Below are 19,628 nucleotides of genomic sequence, written 5' to 3' on the forward strand. Positions count from 1 at the left end.
AATTAACTCTAACTAAATCAGACAAATTTGCTGGAAATAAAATGCCCAAATACTTAATGCCCTGTTTGGGCCACTGGAAGGCACCTGGCTGGAAAGCAGTTACTGGGCAGTACGCGGACAGAGCCAATGCTTTGGTTTTAGATTTAATAAAATATCATCTGCGTAAAGCAAAAGCTTATGCGCCACACCTCCCGCAACCACCCCTGGAAAATCGTCTTCTTATCTGCTAATGTTTCCAGGGCAAGACAGAACAATAATGGGGAAAGAGGGCAACTCTGCCAGGTGCCCCTATCTAGAGATAATATATCTGAATAATAATCTGAAATTAATCCATTTGTTTATACCGCTGCTACCGGGTGTCTATAAAGTAGCTTAATCCATCCAATAAAATTATTCCTGAGTCCGTATATTTCCAAAATCTTAAAAAGATAATCCCATTGTACCATATCAAATGCATTTTTTGGCATCAAGTGAGATGGCAGCAACCGGAGTCTGATCATTTGCCACTAACCAGATGATATTGATGAAATGCCTAATGTTATCAGAAGAGCTGCGGCTATGAAAAAAACCCCACCTGATCTATATGTATAAAAGATGTCATAACTTCACTTAATTGGTTACCCAACATTTTTGACAATATTTCTACGTCTAGCTGGGTCAGGGAAATTTGACAGTAACTCTTACACTCACTTGGATCTTTGTCCTTTTTAAGAATCAGACTGATCCTGGCTTGTGTCATGGTTGGCGGTAGCTTTCCATTCTTTAATGATTCTGTATAAACTTCTAGTGGAGCCAGTTCTGTATCATAAGATCTAAAAAAAATAAGCGGGAAAACCATATGGCCCCGGAGCCTTGCCTGTAGGCAAGGCCTTAATTACCTCGCCAAGCTCCTCCAAGGTTATCTCAGAATCAAGATAATTATTTTGCTAATTTGTCAATTTAGGCAGTTCTAATGATTCCACAACATTTCTGATACCTTCATCAGTAGATGAAGATGTGGAACTATAGAGATCAAGATAGAATTCTTTAAAAGCATTATTAATATAAATGGCTGATTATTTCACATTAATTTCACCACCAACAGATTTCACTGAGGGAATGGCAGAAAAAGACTCTCTCTGTTGTATATATCTAGCCAAAAGCTTCCCTGCTCTGTCCCCCGACTCAAAATATGACTGTCTTGCCCTGAATAGACAAAACTCCACCTTCTGTTACAAAATAGTATTATATCTGTATTTCAATCAGGTAAATTCTCTGAGGCCATCAGATGACATTCGGTGCTTCAGCTCTGCCTTGGCACATTTAATATTCCCTTCCAACTCCACAAATTCTCATGATTTGGATTTTTTGGTCAAACTGTATGATCCAACCCCTAAGAACTGCCTTAATTGCCTCCCAAGTCATGCCCACAGAGGATACTGAGGTCCAGTTGGTCTCCATAAAGACATTGATTTCAGCCTTTAGCATTTGTTGGAATTCAGGATTTTGCAAAAGGGATACATTAAAGCGGCAACTATTTGATTTTCTTTTCTCCATATGTGGCAATACCTCTAAACTCACCAGGGCATGATCTGAGACTAAAACGTTTCCAATTGAGCAGTCAATAACAGATGAAATGAGGGACTTGGATATATATATAAAAAATCTATCCTAGAATAAATCTTATCGACTGATGAAACAATTTGTAGTCCCTACCAGATGGGTTCAAAAGTCAGTGCTGCTCTAGGGGGCTTACACACTTTTGGTTCACTATGATAAGGGACTGAGTCCATCCAAAGATTCAAGTCTCCTCCCAATATTATCACGAGGGATGCCAGAATCTTCTAACATCCTTCAAGATCTACAAAAAATCCCTGATCATCAGCGTTAGGTGTATAAATATTAGCCACAATCAAACATTGCCTCTGAATTTCTGCTAGAACAAAAATGACTCATCCTAATGTATCTTTAATCTGTTTTGAGACATTTGAATTGTAGATATTTACTTATCAATGTAATGGCTCCCCTGCTCTTACTTGAGCCAGCACTAAAGAAAACATGTCCACCCCATATCTTCCCAAATTTTTCAGCTTCCTGCAGAGATAGATGCGTTTCTTGAAGAAACACTATATCATATTGTAAAATAGCTCAAGGATGGGCAAGGAGGAGGCGAGAACCGGCTTGTCAATATAAATGATAATTTAATGAAAACTTAAACCAAAACACATAAACAAACACACACGACGGACATGCCCATAATTCTCTCTCTCTCGAACCATCGTCACCGGCCGCCTTTATCCCTCGCGCGCCTCATCAGGCCGATTGGGGACCGGGCGCGCGATATTCTGATCGGCCGCTCCCCCCCTCCGCTCCACACTTATTTCTTAAGTTTAAGAAAAGAAATAACCTTCCTTCTTTATATGGGGTGCCCCAACCCATTAACATTCCACGTGGAGAGAGACAATCCAGTCATATTAATATTTGACATTTTGACATGTAAGAAAATATAGATTGTGTATCAAAAACTAAATTATAAAGACCACATTCCAACATTAGAGCAACAAACCTTGAACTTCCCCCAGAAAAAACTTACAGCGCTAACCATCGTCCATCCCTCTAAACTCAAACAGTTCATGTATGCCTACGAGAGCCCCCGCAACATCTTTGCCATCAAATTGCTTGAGTTTGGTGTTTCTATACAAATTTTTGTTAGAAAGAATTACACAAATAATAATCTTTAAAACAAACTCCAGGAAATATGAGGCATAAGCACAAAGAACATGTAGATTCATCCACATAACCGTCCCGAAGGTGTGTTTCTCCACAAAACAAACTCCAGCCACAAGCGAAACAGCACAAAAAGAAACAAAGAAGGCACTCAGTTTCCTCGGACAGTCAAGTGAATGTTTAGTGAGTCAGGTCCACTTGGCTGCATCACACAGTAACTTACTCAGTCCATTGACTTTATGAAGGACAATGCTTTCTGTGGCCATGTAAATGTTTTACAACCATCCTTACCATCTCTTCTCAATTTGGCCAAGAATCTCCATGCAAAAGCGACCTTCCGTTGATGTAAGAGTTTCTTGCATTCCTTGAATCAATCAAGTTTCTCTTTTGTCGAATTTGCAAAGTCTGGGTACAAGAAAATGCCATGGTTCTTACAAAAAAGCCTTCCTTTACTCCTCACGTAACACATGGTCTTTATCAGATGATCTCAGAAATTTGGCCAGAATTGATAGGGTCTCCTTCTTCCGATCTCCAAGCCGGAACTCTGTAAGCTCATTCAAATAAAAAGCTAATTTTGTGCTTTCTTAAAATGTTTTATAAAAATAAAACACTTTTCCTGAGAGTCATGTTTTGTCTGGTAGTGCTTGTAGTGCACGTTTGTTAATACCATTTTTGTTTGGGCAAGCGGTTCTTCATTCTTCTTCATTTACAGCCTCAATTATCTTATGTTTCTCATTTATTATTCAAGCATTGTGCTATTATTTATTCTCTCATGTTGAAAACCTAAATATTCCTGTATCACAGAATGTCTTGTGTACCCTTAAGACAGTTTTGCCCAGTATGATGGCACACAAACAATCATCTAGCTGCAGGTTCCAGGTCCAGACTAATGAAGTGTGTTTGTGTTTGCATTCAGGAGTTATCTCCCACATCCAACACAAGCCTGGTGAAGTCTCTGATGAATCTGATGGACTGCATGATGGATGAGTTCAGAGAGGAGAGCCAGATGAAGGGGATGGATGAGAGAGACATCTGTTCCTGGCTGGAAGTAAGAGCAGCATTCAGAAACTGATTTACTCAAGCATTTGGTATGCATTTATTGTTAAGATGGGGCAAAAACTAACAACATTGTTTGTGATTATTGATTTGATTTTCTAAGGCAAGCATCATATTATTGGTCATTCTTAGGGTTAGAGATTGATGTATTACATTTTAGAACGTACATTTGCTGCTCCTTTTGTGCAACAGACATGAATGATTCCTCATAATGTCCAGTTTTTGGAGAAGAGGTGTGCTATTGCTTTTCAAGCGATCAAACAGTAAAACTCTAAGGACCAGAGTACCTCAGAGATTTTAGTGTGGGCTCTTTTGACTTGGGCCTTTAAGCAACCACCTAAAACCTACCCAGACCTACCTACCAATCACAAAGCAATATGCTAAATTCCACTCAAAACACCTTAGCAACCAATGGCCTTGCTACCTCCCAAAAATGTAAAAATCTATTTTAATTTTGATCAAACGTTATGTGCTAGAGTTTTAACATTTGTGTCAGTATATCTGACCAATAGAGAGATAGTATAGAAAGTATAGATATACTGTAGAGATGTCATAATACATGTATGTAGAAAGACTGCATAATCTCAAGGACCTCATCTTTTCATTGATGTAATCAGCTCTCATGGTTAAAAAAATCATATTTAGTACACTTGGTTTTACTCAGTCCTCATAAGCATACGTGGCTAATGGCAAGTTTTATGGATTGTGTGATCACTGCCAATACATTATATTTTTTTGATTCTTACAAATAACTTACAGGTAATCTCTTTGTCTGAATGCAACTTTTGCCACCTTTTGTGTTGTCCAAAGTATTGCCAAAGTCAATCAATATTGTGTTCATTACTACTCCAAGGGTAATAATCTCAACCTGCTCCTTTGAGACATAGATCACATCTGTGGATCAAAACGTGCCAACCTAGACGGCGGGTCTCATTGATTAGCTGGTACAGGATCAATGCCTAGAAAGATAGGAATGACTTTATTTGCTTCTTCTCAGCTGTAATTCAGTGTATTGCACATGAATGTAAAGAACACAAAGCATTTTGCCCAAATCAATGACGATGTGAATGTATTGGTTGTCATTTTTGCAGGAGATTATTCTAAAGGTGGAATTGAGTTTGTAAAGGAATATGTAGGAATAACTGAATTAGCAGATGTGGGAAGGTCAGCAACGGGTTGCAGTGATTAAATGGAGCAGTGAACGAAGTAATGATTTACATCATTTAAGAAATCCAATATACGATTTTATTGTTATTATTATTTTATTGAATTACAGTCAACAGCAAGATGTTACTGAGCTGTTTGTTAGTCTTACAACTACCACTAGCTTTGACCTCTCCCATTGCATAAAAATGAAAGCACAAACACACATACACACACAAACTTTGTTTTATATTATTGTGGGGACTCTCCATAGACTTCCATGCATTTTATGGATTTTATACAGATCTAACAATCATTTTTGCATTTTCCAAAAATCAGCGTTTAGTATGTTTAATAAGCCATCTCCCTCGTGGGGACCGCTGGCTTGGCCCCACAAGGTAGTATAAACATGTACACAAACACACAATTAGGAAATTTAAATCTGTAGCAGATTCTGTCTTTACTGTTCCACTTTGTCACTTTCTCTTGCCGTATAGGGTATCTTTGTTTTCTGCCTCATGTGGTCAGTTGGGGCGAGCTGTACTGAGGCCGGGCGGGTAAAGTTTGATGGTTTGGTGAGAGAGATGCTGGCAGGTGGTCTCAGTGAAGAGACACGCACACACCATGGAATCCTAGAACATGTGGAGCCCCCCACCAAGCAGCTGACAGTGCCGTTACCCACTGAGGGCACCCTCTACGAATACCGCTTCCTCAAAGAGGTCAGGAAATGTATTTAACACACTTGAACAATTATGATGAGAGATACAGATTGAGCTCATTTGGGAAGTTTTACTTACATTTCTGTAATTCTCATGGTCACTTACACATACAGTTTACAGCTGCAACTCATTTGCTGAAGTTAAATGCACAGCCTCACTATGCTTTGAGCAAGAAACGTTTTGTTGGACCTTGCAACTCAATATGATGTCATGCTCTAGGGCTTCTGTTTTAATAAAAAAAGGTAATATAAATATCAAATAATAAAACATTACTCATGCTGTGCTTATTGTAGTAGTTGACAGAAGAAAGCACTCATTTAATGTGATGCGCGGCACCTGCAGACTATATATTATATAATTAAATCATAGCATTTTGCGCTTCAATAATTACACTGGGTCATATAACCGACGTCTTATCCGGAAGTGTGAATCTTCTGGCAATAGCACAGAACCAGAAATGCATTCATGAAAAAAAACATTAAATTCAAAATAAAAGCTTCACATGTGAAATATAAGAAATTGTGACAGAAATGTATTACTAGTGTTTATTTATTATTATTATAATTAACATTATTATTATTATTGAATCTATATCTTACAAGCTAGGGTGCTGTTTTACTGAATAGATGTTTTCAACAATGTTTACATTTATAATGTGATGCTCTGTTGTGCAGGACTTTATTGAAAATAAGACCAATGTTATGTTTTAGATTTTGCCTAAAACACAGATATTTATTAGATCTTTAGCACTTAATAAAAAATAAAAAAAAGAATTGTTTTGTTGGAAAGAAATTGTTCTTTTTTAATTTGATTAAAGTGTGGATTCATTTGATTATTGACAATTTTGATGGAATTCAGAAATACAGATTAAATTGAAGCAATATTTACTTAATTGAGAAACACTCGAAGACAACATGCTATGGTTTTAATTTATTATTTACATTGAAATTGAACATTATAATAGCTAAAGTAGTGTGTTCAATAGCATACGAACCATTTTCATCCTGTGGTATCGAAAGTGGTATCAAGAATCTTTAAATGTTACTGGTATCGGCAGGGCTGCAATAATGCACATGGGCTACTACCCCAGTCAAAAAATTCTGGACACACCATTGGAATGTGCTGTTCTTAACTTGTTCATATCAGCAGTGTTACTTATATATAAATAACAAAATGCATCCTTGTAGCGCATGTCATAGAGTAACAACATCACCCTAACTATAAGCCCTTTAAGTACCTTAATGCGGCCCTGGGTCTCGGTTCCAACAACTGAAAATGTGGTATTGTGACAAATCAATATGCACTTTTGAAGCTTCTCATCTCATCACATTTCATCTGAGAGTTCTGTATGTTCACTAATGTTGAGCAATTGTACAATTACAATGTCTAGCTTGGTTCAGGATAAAAAATGCCAACTTGGCTTGCTCTATATTTAAAATACATACAAAGTGTACAGTCAACAACTCAATTCATGGGGCCTAAGCAATTTGAATCTGATCATTTGTATTACATTCTGAAATACTAATAAGCAAATGCTCTCTCTGCTCAGGAGCACTTATTATATGTTATAAATCACAAGGTTTATCTCTATGTAATAAAACTTCAGGCATAACCTGGACTAATTTGCCAATTTCATGCCTCAATAAAGGCTGAAAATGAAATGTCATTTATTAGAGAAGAAATGGATTGCTTACATTTTTCTGCTGTAGATAAAAGCCTTTTTGTCTGAACAGGCAGGACCATGAACAAGCCCATAATGCTTTTGTGAAGCATAGAACGCTTCTGCAAAGAGTGTACTGTGATGAAAATTCAGAGGGTGCATTATGGCAAAAGTTGGAAACAATGCAAGAGATAGTTAAATATGCACATTTTGAAATAATTTCTCACTCTCATGTTGTTCCAAACGTGTATGATTTTCTTTCTTTTGCATAATGCAGGTGGAGATATCTGGCAGAATGTTAGCCTCAGTCACCCTTCACTTTCATTGAATGGAAAAAAGATGCATTGAAAGTGAATGGTGACTAAAGCTAACATTCTGCCTAACGTCTCCGTTTGTGTTCCACAGAGGAAAGTATATGGGTTTGGAACAACATGAGGGTCATTAAATAAAGACAGAATTTTCATTTTTAAGTGAACTTACCATTTTCACACACTCTAGATTCAAATATGTCAATTAGTATTCAAATAAATCATAAAGTAAAAAAGCTTTATTTTATTGATTTTCTAATAGAGCCAATAACCTTGTGAAAATGGCTTACATGAGCACTGATGCTCTTACAGGGTCCAGGCAGGTGGGAGCTGTGGACTGAGGAGTTGAAGGCTGTGCCCCCCATCCCCAAAGATGTGCAGTTCAATCAAATAATTGTGCCCACGGAGAACACAATACGCTACACTGCTCTCATGGAGCTGCTCATCACTCATCAGAAGCCCACTGTCTTTGTTGGCCCCACAGGGACTGGCAAGAGTGTTTACATTCTAGTGAGTGTTACAGGGCATTTCTACAATGAATATCAGTCTTCTAATACATTAGTTTGGCTTTCCTGTCAGAAATATACATTCCTGTTCAAAAGCCTGAGTCCACATTGACAATATGGGATTACAATAAAATGTAAACATAGGATTTTGAAAAATGTACAAAGTATAGAACATAATGACATAAAATGAATAAGAAATATTTAAGATTCTGTATTACTTCTATGTCACTAATTAAATAAGAACATTTGTGACATTAACCATAGGAACTGGATCAGATTTACTTTCTTTGGCGCATTTTTTAATTATTTCAGGATAAGATGGATCATCAAGTTTTGCACAAATTTGTGGAGTCTATTCCAGCTCGAGAGTGTGCTATCTTTAAAGCAAAAAGTGGGACATACCAAATTCTGAAATGTGAATTCTGTTATGCTAATATAATTTGTTATGAAAAAAGTTACATTTTAATTGCAAATTCTATTTTATTGTTGAGTAGTGTTCTGTAATATATTTGCTAGTTCTTGAGCAATTCTGATTCTGCTGGAATCTACAGCTATTCAAAAACAAATTGTTTAAAACTTAAACCAATAACAATCACATTCACATAAATATAATTCACACAGAAGTTCAAGAATTTGACACTTTACCAGGCAGAAAATCTTTGAATTCAATATCTCTTGAACAACAACAGACGTTTTTTTTCTTTTTTTCGTTCTCCCCTTTTTCTCCCCCAATTTGGAATGGCCAATTCCCAATACGCTGTAAGTCCTCATGGTGGTGTAGTGACTCACCTCAATTCGGGTGGCAGAGGATGAATCTCAGTTGCCTCTACATCTGAGACTGTCAATCCACGCATTTTATCACATGGCTTGTTGAGCGCGTTACCGCGGAGACATAGCGCGTGTGGAGGCTTCACTCTATTCTCTACGGCATCCACGCACAACTCAACATGTGCCCCACTGAGAGCGAACCACATTTTAGCGACCACGAGGAGGTTACCCCATGTGACTCTACCCTCCCTTGCTAATTTGGTTGCTTAGGAGACCAGACTGGAGTTACTCAGCACGCCCTGGTTTCGAACTCACGACTTGAGTGGTGGTAGTCAGCGTCTTTACTCGCTGAGCTGCCCAAACCCCAAACAATACTGTACTTTCTTAAACACAAGAACAGTATTAGTCTTGTCCATAGGTATAGTCCTGTATTTAGTGCTGAATGCTTGCTCTCTCTCTCTCTAACTTCACACCATCTCAGCATGAAATCAGTTTTTGGTCAGTGGTATGGTTTGAAATTCACACGGCTGGAGATCAGCCAAAAAGTACCGGCATTACCTTATGGTTTAGTTTTACATACTGAACACACACTTGTGTCACCAACATAAAAACTCCTCATTCACAACTGTGGAAGTGCCATAGTGGAAGTTCAATGTTCATTGATGGCATTTCCTCTATGGAGGGGAAGTTCTTTTTGATTTAGAGATAAGAATGTGCTTGGGTTATGTAGGGATGTTCACAAGTAATCGACTGATTGAATATTCGTTCAGCACCAATCGACTATTTAAAATACTACTTGAATATTGCAAGTTGATTTTCCTTTGTCAATTTGCCTTCTGTAGGCAACGCTGCATTATACCGCAGTTTCCCTCTGGATCTCTCACCAGTTCTCGCACTTACAATCCAGTCAGTAATGCATTAAGAAATGTAATGAGAACTGAATTAATGCATATTTAATTTTTTTCCAAAAGAAACGCAATGTTGCAAAAGTTAGCTTATTTTGAAACCGTTCTTGGTAAAGTTTCTGAATTAAACAAAATATAAATTTCACGTATGTGTCATACCTGCTCTTTTTAACTTACATTTAAATGTATGAGTGATCGATTTGAATATGCAGAGACAAATATAAGTAAGCCATTTTTTAGTTGATTTCCTGAAGAGTGTAAACACTGTGACTCTGTGGCAATATCAAAACATTGCTCAGTTTCTTTTAGCATTTCAACCAGCATTTCAACCAGCCTGACACAGCAACATTGGGTCAACCAATGACTGGTGTTTGGGGCGGGATTATGTTTGTCTGACAGACAGAAAACTGTTTGAAAAGAGACATTATTTTTGCAATTCCATATGTTGGCAGCAATGACATACCTCAGCTCAAATGAAACTGGGTAATGTTGTCCAAAAGTCTCATGCAAATCAATCTAATCTGAATCAAGAGTTATTTCAGTGAACTAGTTTTAATAGGATTAATTTATGCACCCACACACTCACTTTATATGTACTCCTCTTTCCATTTTATTTTTAAATTATATTTATTTATTCATAATTTGCCCCTCATTAATCTTTGGCAAAAAAGTACAAAATGCTTAAACGACTCTCAAAGTGTCCATGTTTTGAGTGTGAAATGCCTGCAGGTGCTGATGACTTCATCAACCTCATTTCAGAACATGAATATTAAATTGTCATTTTTCACACTTGGCAACATTGCTCTTTCACTGAGTTTAGGGGATAAAAGAGATTGTATGTCAGGCACAAGGGTAACAACTAGTTTCACAGGCGTCTCAAACTGTAATGAATGAGGTCTCTCTGATGTGCATACATTTACATTAATTTGTCAACACATGGCTAATCCATAAGAAGTGTTTTTAGGTTGGTTGTGCATGTTGTTAGTTTTCATCTTGAGATCAACTGAGATATTAATGGGATTTAAAGCCATCCATTTAACCTTTTCTGTGTTCCTTTATAATATAATTTGCATATTAGAAAGAATTTTCATAGACTTGCATACTTACAGCGTCTCTTTTAATGGCAAGTGTTAGACATTTTAATAGAAAGATAATTTTTTTTACACTTTCAACACAGGTTTAAAAAATGTATTGTGATGCAATATCTGTGCTAACTAGAAATAACGAAGTGACCAAGTCTAATTCATGAAGTATCACCAAATCCACCACAGGACTTTTTGCTGAATCATCTGAAGAAAGATGTGTACAGTCCTCTGTTAATCAACTTTTCAGCCCAAACGACTGCAGCGCAGACCCAAAACATCATTATGTCTAAACTCGACAAGAGACGGAAAGGAGTGTTTGGCCCTCCCCTAGGAAAGAAAATGGTATATTGGGAAATCTGCTTTAAACATAATTTTCTTTATGTTTCTGTAGAGTTTATGATTCGCTCTCATTCAAATTGAACTTTGCAATTCTTCAGTTTATGTTATGTTTATAATTTGTGCCTGAAACTCTTAATGAAAAGTTCATAAACTTCATAAAATGAGTCTTTAATTCCTTCTCAACACTTATGATTACAATGGTTAAGAAACAACTATAGAATACAACACTGTAATGTTAGAGCATCAGTATACCGTAATTTAACATTACAGTAGTGTTAAAAAAAAAAAGTATTTTTTATTTTATTTATTATTTTGACTCTTGTCAGGTGGTGTTTGTTGATGATGTAAACATGCCAGCAAAAGAAACGTATGGAGCCCAGCCTCCAGTGGAGCTCCTGCGGCAGTGGTTGGACCACTGGAATTGGTATGACTTGAAGGATTGCTCCATGATCAACTTAATGGACATCCAGATCATGTGTGCCATGGGTCCTCCTGGTGAGTTCATGTGGTAAATTTTATCATTTTACAGGCATAATTATACTAAGAGAAAATGCACACACAAACAGACCATGGGGATAAACTGAAACTATGAAGATAAAGAAGGTGGTGGACTTAAATAATTAATTAATTAATGAGTCAATCAATCAATCAATCAATTAACCAGTACTATTGGATATAAATCTTCATTGATTACCAATTACTGTACAAACTCAAAACTTGCATTTGTTACCGTAATGAGCTATTTCTACCTGATCTGAGCCTTGTCATTTACTATCAGTGGTGTAGCCTTATGTAGGTTGATTTAGGCATTTTAACTTGCATTTTTTACTTTAATAGAAATTCATTTTGATGTTACCACATGAAGATCATTTTTAGATCACAGTGTTTTAGTGGTCACAGTATATTATAACTGTCATGCTTTAGGAAGTGGATCGTACCTATGTGCAACTTTGAGATATTCATAATTCTGTTGTAGCAAACCAAGAAAACAAGTCTGATATCATAGGATGGACTAAGCAACCAGCCTAATAGATTGGACAATGGAGACTACTTGGCCATGTCTTTCCATGTTTGACATGTCCATTGTCATGTGCAGGTGGTGGTAGGAACCCCGTGACTCCTCGCTTTTTACGTCATTTCAACACAGTGACCATTAATGATTTTGATGACAAAACCATGTTCACCATATTCTCAAGAATTCTGGACTGGCACTTAATCATAAGGTAGTAATGCTTCATACAAATATGATTAAAAAAATGAAAATCCAAAAATTAATCAATTTCCTGTTTTTAAATGTCTTTTTTTTTTAACCTTTTCTCAGATTTCCATTTCCCAAACCATTTGCCAGCATCACCTCCCAGATCGTCAATGCCACTATGACTGTGTATCAGGAAGCCACCAAGAATCTCCTGCCAACCCCAGCAAAATCCCACTACCTCTTCAACCTGCGAGATTTCTCCCGTGTCATCCAGGGGATCTGCCTGTCACGGCCAGAGACTGCAGATGACCCTACAGCGATCAAACGCCTATGGGTGCATGAGGTATCTGCAAACCCACAACATGATAGGACAGTAAACACTGCACTTATATACTGATCTTTTATATTAGATAAACTGACATTTTGACATCTCTCAATCCTTTTATGTAGGTCCTAAGGGTGTATTATGATCGTTTAGTTCACCCGACTGATTGTGCGTGGATGGTGGGCTTCCTGCAAGAGGTTTCCAAGTCTCATCTTAAAGAAGACTTCCATCAGCTCTTCAAGCATCTGGACAGTGATTCAGATGGGAGAGTAACCGAAGATGACCTTCGGAGCCTCATGTTCTGTGATTTTCACGACTCTAAGGGTGATGACCGCAATTACCGCGAGGTGGGTGACCCCGAGAAACTTCGTCAGGTGGTGGAGGCCCATCTTGAAGAGTACAACAACATCAGCAAGGCTCCCATGAATCTTGTCCTTTTCCGATTTGCCATTGAACATGTCTGTCGCATTTCCCGCATTCTCAAACAGCCTTGCGGTCATGCTCTCTTAGTGGGAGTTGGAGGGAGTGGCCGTCAGTCGCTGACCCGATTGGCTGCCCACATGGCTGAAGCTGAACTCTTCCAGGTGGAGATCTCCAAGAGTTATGGAGTAACAGAGTGGCGGGATGACCTTAAACTCATTATGCAAAAGTCCACATCTGGTGACACGCATGGGGTCTTTCTTTTCACTGACACTCAGATTAAACTGGAGTCATTTTTGGAAGATGTGAGTAACTTGTTAAATACAGGTGAGGTTCCCAATGTCTTTGCTGTAGATGAGAAACAGGAAATTTGTGAACGTATGCGCGTCTTGGACCGTCAACGTGACCGTGATAAGCAGACAGATGGTAGCCCGCTGGCCCTCTTTAACATGTTTTTGGAGCGCTGTCGCAGCCAGTTGCATGTGGTACTGGCCATGAGTCCTATTGGTGACACCTTCAGAAGCCGCCTGAGACGCTTTCCTGCTCTCATTAACTGCTGCACAATTGACTGGTTTCAGGTCAGTGCTTTACAATACAATGTAGGTTGTGTTTCTGTTATTCAAAGCATTACATCTCTTAAAATTGCAAGAGAATCGACTGTTTAAATAGGTTTGCATTTTTACATTGTGCTGTTGTTTTTTTAGTTTTTTTGTCAAAGGTTTGAGAACCGTTTGTTTTACCAAATATATTTTACATTTTTTATTTAGTCAAAGATTAACAATATAATTTTATTGTTATGTTTAAACCCCACCTTCAACTAACAGAGCTGGCCAGAAGATGCACTGCAGGCTGTGGCAACTCGTTTTCTGGAGGATGTTGAAATGACAGACAGCACTCGCGATGGCTGCATCAACATGTGCAAGAGCTTTCACACCTCCACCATTAATCTTTCTGCACAATTCCTCTCTGAGCTTCAACGCTACAACTATGTCACACCAACCTCCTACTTGGAGCTTATCTCCATGTTCAAACACCTGCTGCAGCACAGAAGAGAGTAAGGCATCTGCTCTGAGAGACATTGTGTTAGAATAACTGACTGTGTTTAAGTGTAAGAGTTAAAACAAACAGCTAAACAGAGCATAGCCGAATCAGTAAGTTTATATTTACTATAAAAGTTTGATTTCAGTCAGACTAAAACAATAATTCAGCTTTATTAAATATCATGTAAATGCTTCAGTCCGACTGAAATTGTAGTCCGACTGAAATTTGAAGTCAGACTAACTGACCTACATAATGTGATTGCAGCTCGGCTTCGTCCAGAATATATATACACATTAATTGGACTAGACTTGACCTCTGCATTGTGCGCATGCTCCGAAAGACAGAGATGAAGAGCAACGTGTATAACCTGCAATTTCTCAGTTGACATCCTTTCTTCAAATATTCAATTACGCATTGAATCATGTATACTTGGACAGACAGCTCCACTACACAACAACCTGTGGTAGCTCGATTATAACATACTGACCTAACAGAATGCAGGGCTCTTGAGTTGTGTTTTTATAAGAACCTCTTTAACTTCAAAATGGGGCGAAATATTGAAAAAAACTAAGAACAACAGAAACTGACAATTAAAAAATAGTGCAGACTGTCCTGTGTGATCAGAATCTTGTGCCAATATGATGATGTTGATGATGACAGCATCTCTGCTTTTTGTTTTCTCAGTGAGGTCATGAAGCTGAAGAGTCGTTATGAGGTCGGTCTCCAAAAGCTGGAATCGGCCGCAACTCAGGTATCCACAATGCAGTTGGAGCTGGAAGCCCTTCAGCCTCAGCTGGTTGTGGCCAGTAAAAAAGTGGATGAGATGATGATAGTCATTCAGCATGAGTCTGTGGAGGTGACCAAGACCGAGAAGGTGGTTCGTGTGGATGAAGCAGTGGCCAACGAGCAGGCAATGGCTGCCAAGGCCATCAAAGATGAATGTGATGCAGATCTGGCTGTTGCTTTGCCCATTCTGCAAACTGCAATGGCTGCATTGGACACACTCACCACACAGGTCAGAGAAACAAGCAACATCATTTATAATAATATAGCTGTAAGCAGCTATTCCGGGGCCAAGCCCCCTACATTGCCTATATGACCTATAGGACCATCAAGAGTGGCTATGGTGTATATTGCAAATGTACACTGGTATACAAGTCATCCTAAGTAGGGTTCAAACATGTACGTTTCCATATTAAAGCTCTATTCATAATCCACTGAACCATACTGCCTCGTGGTTGACAACAACAAGAGTGTCATACCATGCTGACAGTAAGCACAGCCAAACACAGCGGTTACCACAATTTAATATTGAAGTAACTTTACAACAAAGACGAAAATCACAAACTCAATCAGCACTGCAATCATTCAGTAAGCATCCCAATTTCCATTCAAATTTGACAATGCATTCAAAAGAGCCGATATAGTTGATATCAAACACAACTGAAAGAAAGAATAGTCCTGATACGATGTTCATTGCAACTTCTACATTTTTCGAACTTGCCTGGAGCTGGGCTTGAACCGGCACCCTTTTCATCTCCACACCACACAGGTATGTCACACAGATGCAGTAATAAACCAAAATTGGAGCTAATATTGAAAAAGCATTTTGACCACTATGTGGTGCTGTCGCAAACTGCTCATGTATCCTCAGGACATGATGTTGATGAAGCATACCAGTTTTCTTTCAAATCCGACAATGCGTTAAAAAGATATAAAAAAGTTTAATATAATTAAAAATGTCAGAGAGGCAGTATGGCCGAGTAGCAACCTCCTTGTGGCCGATATATGTTTATAAAGCTCAGCATATGTAAAAGATCTTAAGTTTTCCATTCTGAAAAGACCAGCATTGTTGGTCACCAGCTTATGTTGCGTTTTGGTTGCTGGTGTGCTGGTGTGTCCACTTGGCCTTTAAACTAGCTTAACCAGCTTCTTCATAAAGACCATGCTGGTCATTCAGCTTACCAGCTAGGTTTTGCTGGTGAAAAGCATGGCTATGCTGGTCCACCAGCTAGACCAGCACCAAAACCAGCTTTACCCAGCCTAGACGCTTTGGATAAAAGCGTCTGCCAAATGCATAAATGTAGACCAGCATGGAAATTGCATGCTTGTTAAGCTGGTCTGTTTAGTAAGGTTGGATGCTGTGAATGTTTGTTTCAGTGTTTATCCAACCATACAAAAATGTATGTGTAAGCATTAATTAAGAATATCTATTAATACTAATGAGATCACCATAAATTGCAGCAATGTCTTAGCGGGGCTTTCTGAAATATATTTATCTAGTTGTTAGTTGTACGTTCTTAGTATGTACTCTTCACACTATTCCATACCAATTGGTCTGTAACACTCTGTAGGATATAACTTTGGTTAAATCCATGAAGAATCCTCCAGCTGGTGTCAAGCTGGTTATGGAAGCCATCTGCATCCTGAAAGGCTTAAAACCAGACCGTGTCCCAGACCCTTCGGGCTCCGGAAAGAAAGTGGAGGACTTCTGGGGCCCAACAAAGAAACTGCTTGGAGACATGAAGTTCCTCCAGAGCCTTCACGAATACAACAAGGACAATATCCCAGCCAGCTACATGAGCGTCATCCGCAACAAATACATCACCAACCCAGACTTTGTGCCGGAGAAGATCCGTACGGCCTCCACTGCTGCAGAGGGGCTCTGTAAATGGGTTTGTGCTATGGACTCCTATGATAAGTGAGTTATACCAAACCTAAACATAAATCAAGCTATTATATATGATACTACTACTTCAACTACTAATAATAATGAGATTAATTTATATCACATTTTTCCTTTGATCAAAGTACTTTATAAGGAAAAAGTACATCAAACCAAAATGTCTCGGTTACTGTCATAACCTCCATTCCCTGATGGAGGGAATGAGACCTTGTGTCGATGAAGTGACAATAGGGGTCGATCTTGAGAGCCCAACACATCTTTTAGATTAGGCCAATGAGAATTGGCAAGTTTTCTCTCTAAATTTTTTCTCCATAGAAAAATGGAGTGCCTGTCCCTGAGAAAGAAGGTCCTTCCTCAGGGGAACCCGCCAGAGAGGAGCTGTACTGAGGAGTGTGAGGTCTGAGAACCAAGTCTGAGTGGGTCAGTACAGAGCCATGAGGGTGACCTGCTCCTCGTCCTCCCTGACCTTGCACAGAACTTGTGCAAGTAGGCTCACTGGGGGCACGCATTTTTGCATAGCCCTCGGGGCCAGCGCGTCTCTGCCGAGGGGAGATCCCGTCAAGGCATACCAGAGCGGGCAGTGGTAGGATACTTTTGAGGCAAACAGGTCTACCTGTGCCCTGCCAAATCGACTCCAAATCAGCTGGACCATCTGAGGGTGGAGTCTCCACTCTCCTCTGAGTGTTACTTGCCGTGAAAGAGTATCTGCTGTGGCGTTGAGGTCCCCGGAATGTGAGTGGCGCACAGTGACCTGAGTTGTGACATGAGACGGAAGCATAAACCGCCTTGGCCACCGTCGAGGTGTTGTCCATCCGGACCAACATGTGCTTGCCTTGAATCAATGGCTGTAGCCTCAGCAGGGCGAGCAGTATCACCAGCAACTCGAGGCAGTTGATGTGCCAACGCAGGTGAGGACCCATCCAGGAGCCCACAGCTTCGTGCCCATTTCAGGCATCTTGGAGGCGTTTGTCATCACCACGATGCACCTGTACACTTGCTTTATGGGGACTCCTGCTCGCAAGAACACAAGGTTGGTCCAAGGGCTGAAAAGGCAGTGAGCCATGGGCGTTAGAGACACACGGTGTGTGCCGCGGCACCATGCGTGCCTCGGGACTTGGGTCTGGAGCCAGTGCTGTAGCGGTCTCATATGCATCAACCCGAGTGGCATGACTCTGAACCGGGAAGTGCTAGAAGCCCTAAACGGCTGAGGTCCCTGTGTGCACACAGTAACTCCCAAGAGTGTGCTAGAATCAGCCAGTCATCGAGGTAGTTCAGTATGCATATGCCCACTTCTTTTAGCTGGGCAAGGGCAGCCTCTGCAACCTTCATGAAGACAGGGGAGGGACAGGGACAAGCCGAAGGGGAGGACCTTGTACTGATAAGACCCGACCGTCGAATGCGAACCGTAGGAAGAGTCTGTGTCGAGGTAAAATCGAGACATGAAAGTACACATCCGTCAGGTCAAAATGTGCTTCTGTGACAGCATCTTGAACTGGAGTCTGTGCAACACCCGGTTCAGGACTCGCAGGTCCAGCATTGGGCGCAACCCACCGCCCTTCTTGGGAACAATGCTGTAAAAGCCGCTCTACATCTCGTTTGGAGGGACAGGCTCTATCTCCACATGCAGAACGGCGGTGCTCTCGTTCTTCACCGACGTGAAGAGAATGCCGTGGAACCGGGGCAGACGCCTGGCGAATTGAATCTCATAGCCGAGTTGGATGGTTCTGGCCAGCCAGCGCGACGGGTTGGGAAGCGATAACCATGCGCCAAGCTCCAGGCAAGGGGCACTAGGGGAAGGATCACATCCGACGTTCCTGGGGGTGGGACGTCGCAGCTGGGGGAAGCAGGAAGAGCCGCGTAAGGGAGAGGGGCTCTGACCTGCGGCGGGAGTGCTGAGGGGACCCTCCAAGCACTTGCCTTCATGAGTCCGGCAACAGAGGAGGAGGGCCTCTCGGGCATCCTCGAAACATCACTGGCGGCTGGCTGGGGATGTGGTTTGTGTGGGACAGCCAGGCACGAGAAGGCGGGGGTGGCGTGCGTTTGTGATGCCGGGGCTGTAATCACCCAGTGTTCAGTGGCTGCACGGGCGGCAACTGGGAACACTGCCGATTTAACCTCAGGAGAGAGGAGACTGCTCTTTTCTTGACAATGTGGACTGGACTCTTTTCTTGACAAGGCGATCACCTTACCCACCTGGGAAATTGTGGCATAAACGTAGTGAGGGCAGACGAGCTGAAGGATCGGGTCCGGGCAGCACATCAGCTCGTCATGCACCTCCAGGTAGAATGGAACTGGGGGGAGGCTGCGAGTGGTGCGTGACCCGAGAAGTGATCAGGGGTGGCCTGGGAATGCATGGCAGTGATTTCAGCATCTGCCTCAGAACGGGCTGCCACACCCGAAGGATGTCTTCTGATGCAGTGACTGACATCTCATCTGGGTCTCGGGCCCCGGGAGAGACATTAGGCTGGCACTGAGTCAAGCTGCCTGTCTCATCCCAGAGATGGACAGAAGCCAGCGAGCGCGCTGCGGGGTGGGCGGCATGTGGGGAATTACCCGGCGGGACAATACCCAGTGAAGCCCAGAAACGTCTCCAGCTTCAGCCACATCGGCGCCGTACCCGTAGGGAGGACGGCCAGCAAGGGGGATGGCTGAAGAGGCACTCCCTCGGAAGAAGGAGAGCCGAGCTTGTAAAGTGGCCATGGTCATGTTCTCGCAGTGAGAATACTAGAGTGCAGAGTGGAGAGAGACCGCTGGATAGCGCCG

General features: G+C 40.8%; 1 protein-coding gene across 1 annotated transcript in view; it reads left to right on the forward strand.

The window, feature by feature from the left end:
• Positions 1–19,628, forward strand: part of dnah7 (dynein, axonemal, heavy chain 7) — a 111,663-nt gene that overhangs the window by 48,808 nt on the left and 43,227 nt on the right. Inside the window, exons 34-44 of the mRNA XM_052142623.1 lie at positions 3,623–3,754; positions 5,403–5,624; positions 7,905–8,102; positions 11,043–11,198; positions 11,522–11,690; positions 12,292–12,418; positions 12,517–12,736; positions 12,844–13,716; positions 13,963–14,192; positions 14,864–15,194; positions 16,534–16,880. Coding sequence (XP_051998583.1) covers positions 3,623–3,754; positions 5,403–5,624; positions 7,905–8,102; positions 11,043–11,198; positions 11,522–11,690; positions 12,292–12,418; positions 12,517–12,736; positions 12,844–13,716; positions 13,963–14,192; positions 14,864–15,194; positions 16,534–16,880 — 3,005 coding nt within the window. The remainder of the gene's footprint in view (positions 1–3,622; positions 3,755–5,402; positions 5,625–7,904; positions 8,103–11,042; positions 11,199–11,521; positions 11,691–12,291; positions 12,419–12,516; positions 12,737–12,843; positions 13,717–13,962; positions 14,193–14,863; positions 15,195–16,533; positions 16,881–19,628) is intronic.

Source organism: Xyrauchen texanus, chromosome 14, assembly GCF_025860055.1.
Source record: "Xyrauchen texanus isolate HMW12.3.18 chromosome 14, RBS_HiC_50CHRs, whole genome shotgun sequence".
Lineage (NCBI taxonomy): Eukaryota > Metazoa > Chordata > Actinopteri > Cypriniformes > Catostomidae > Xyrauchen > Xyrauchen texanus.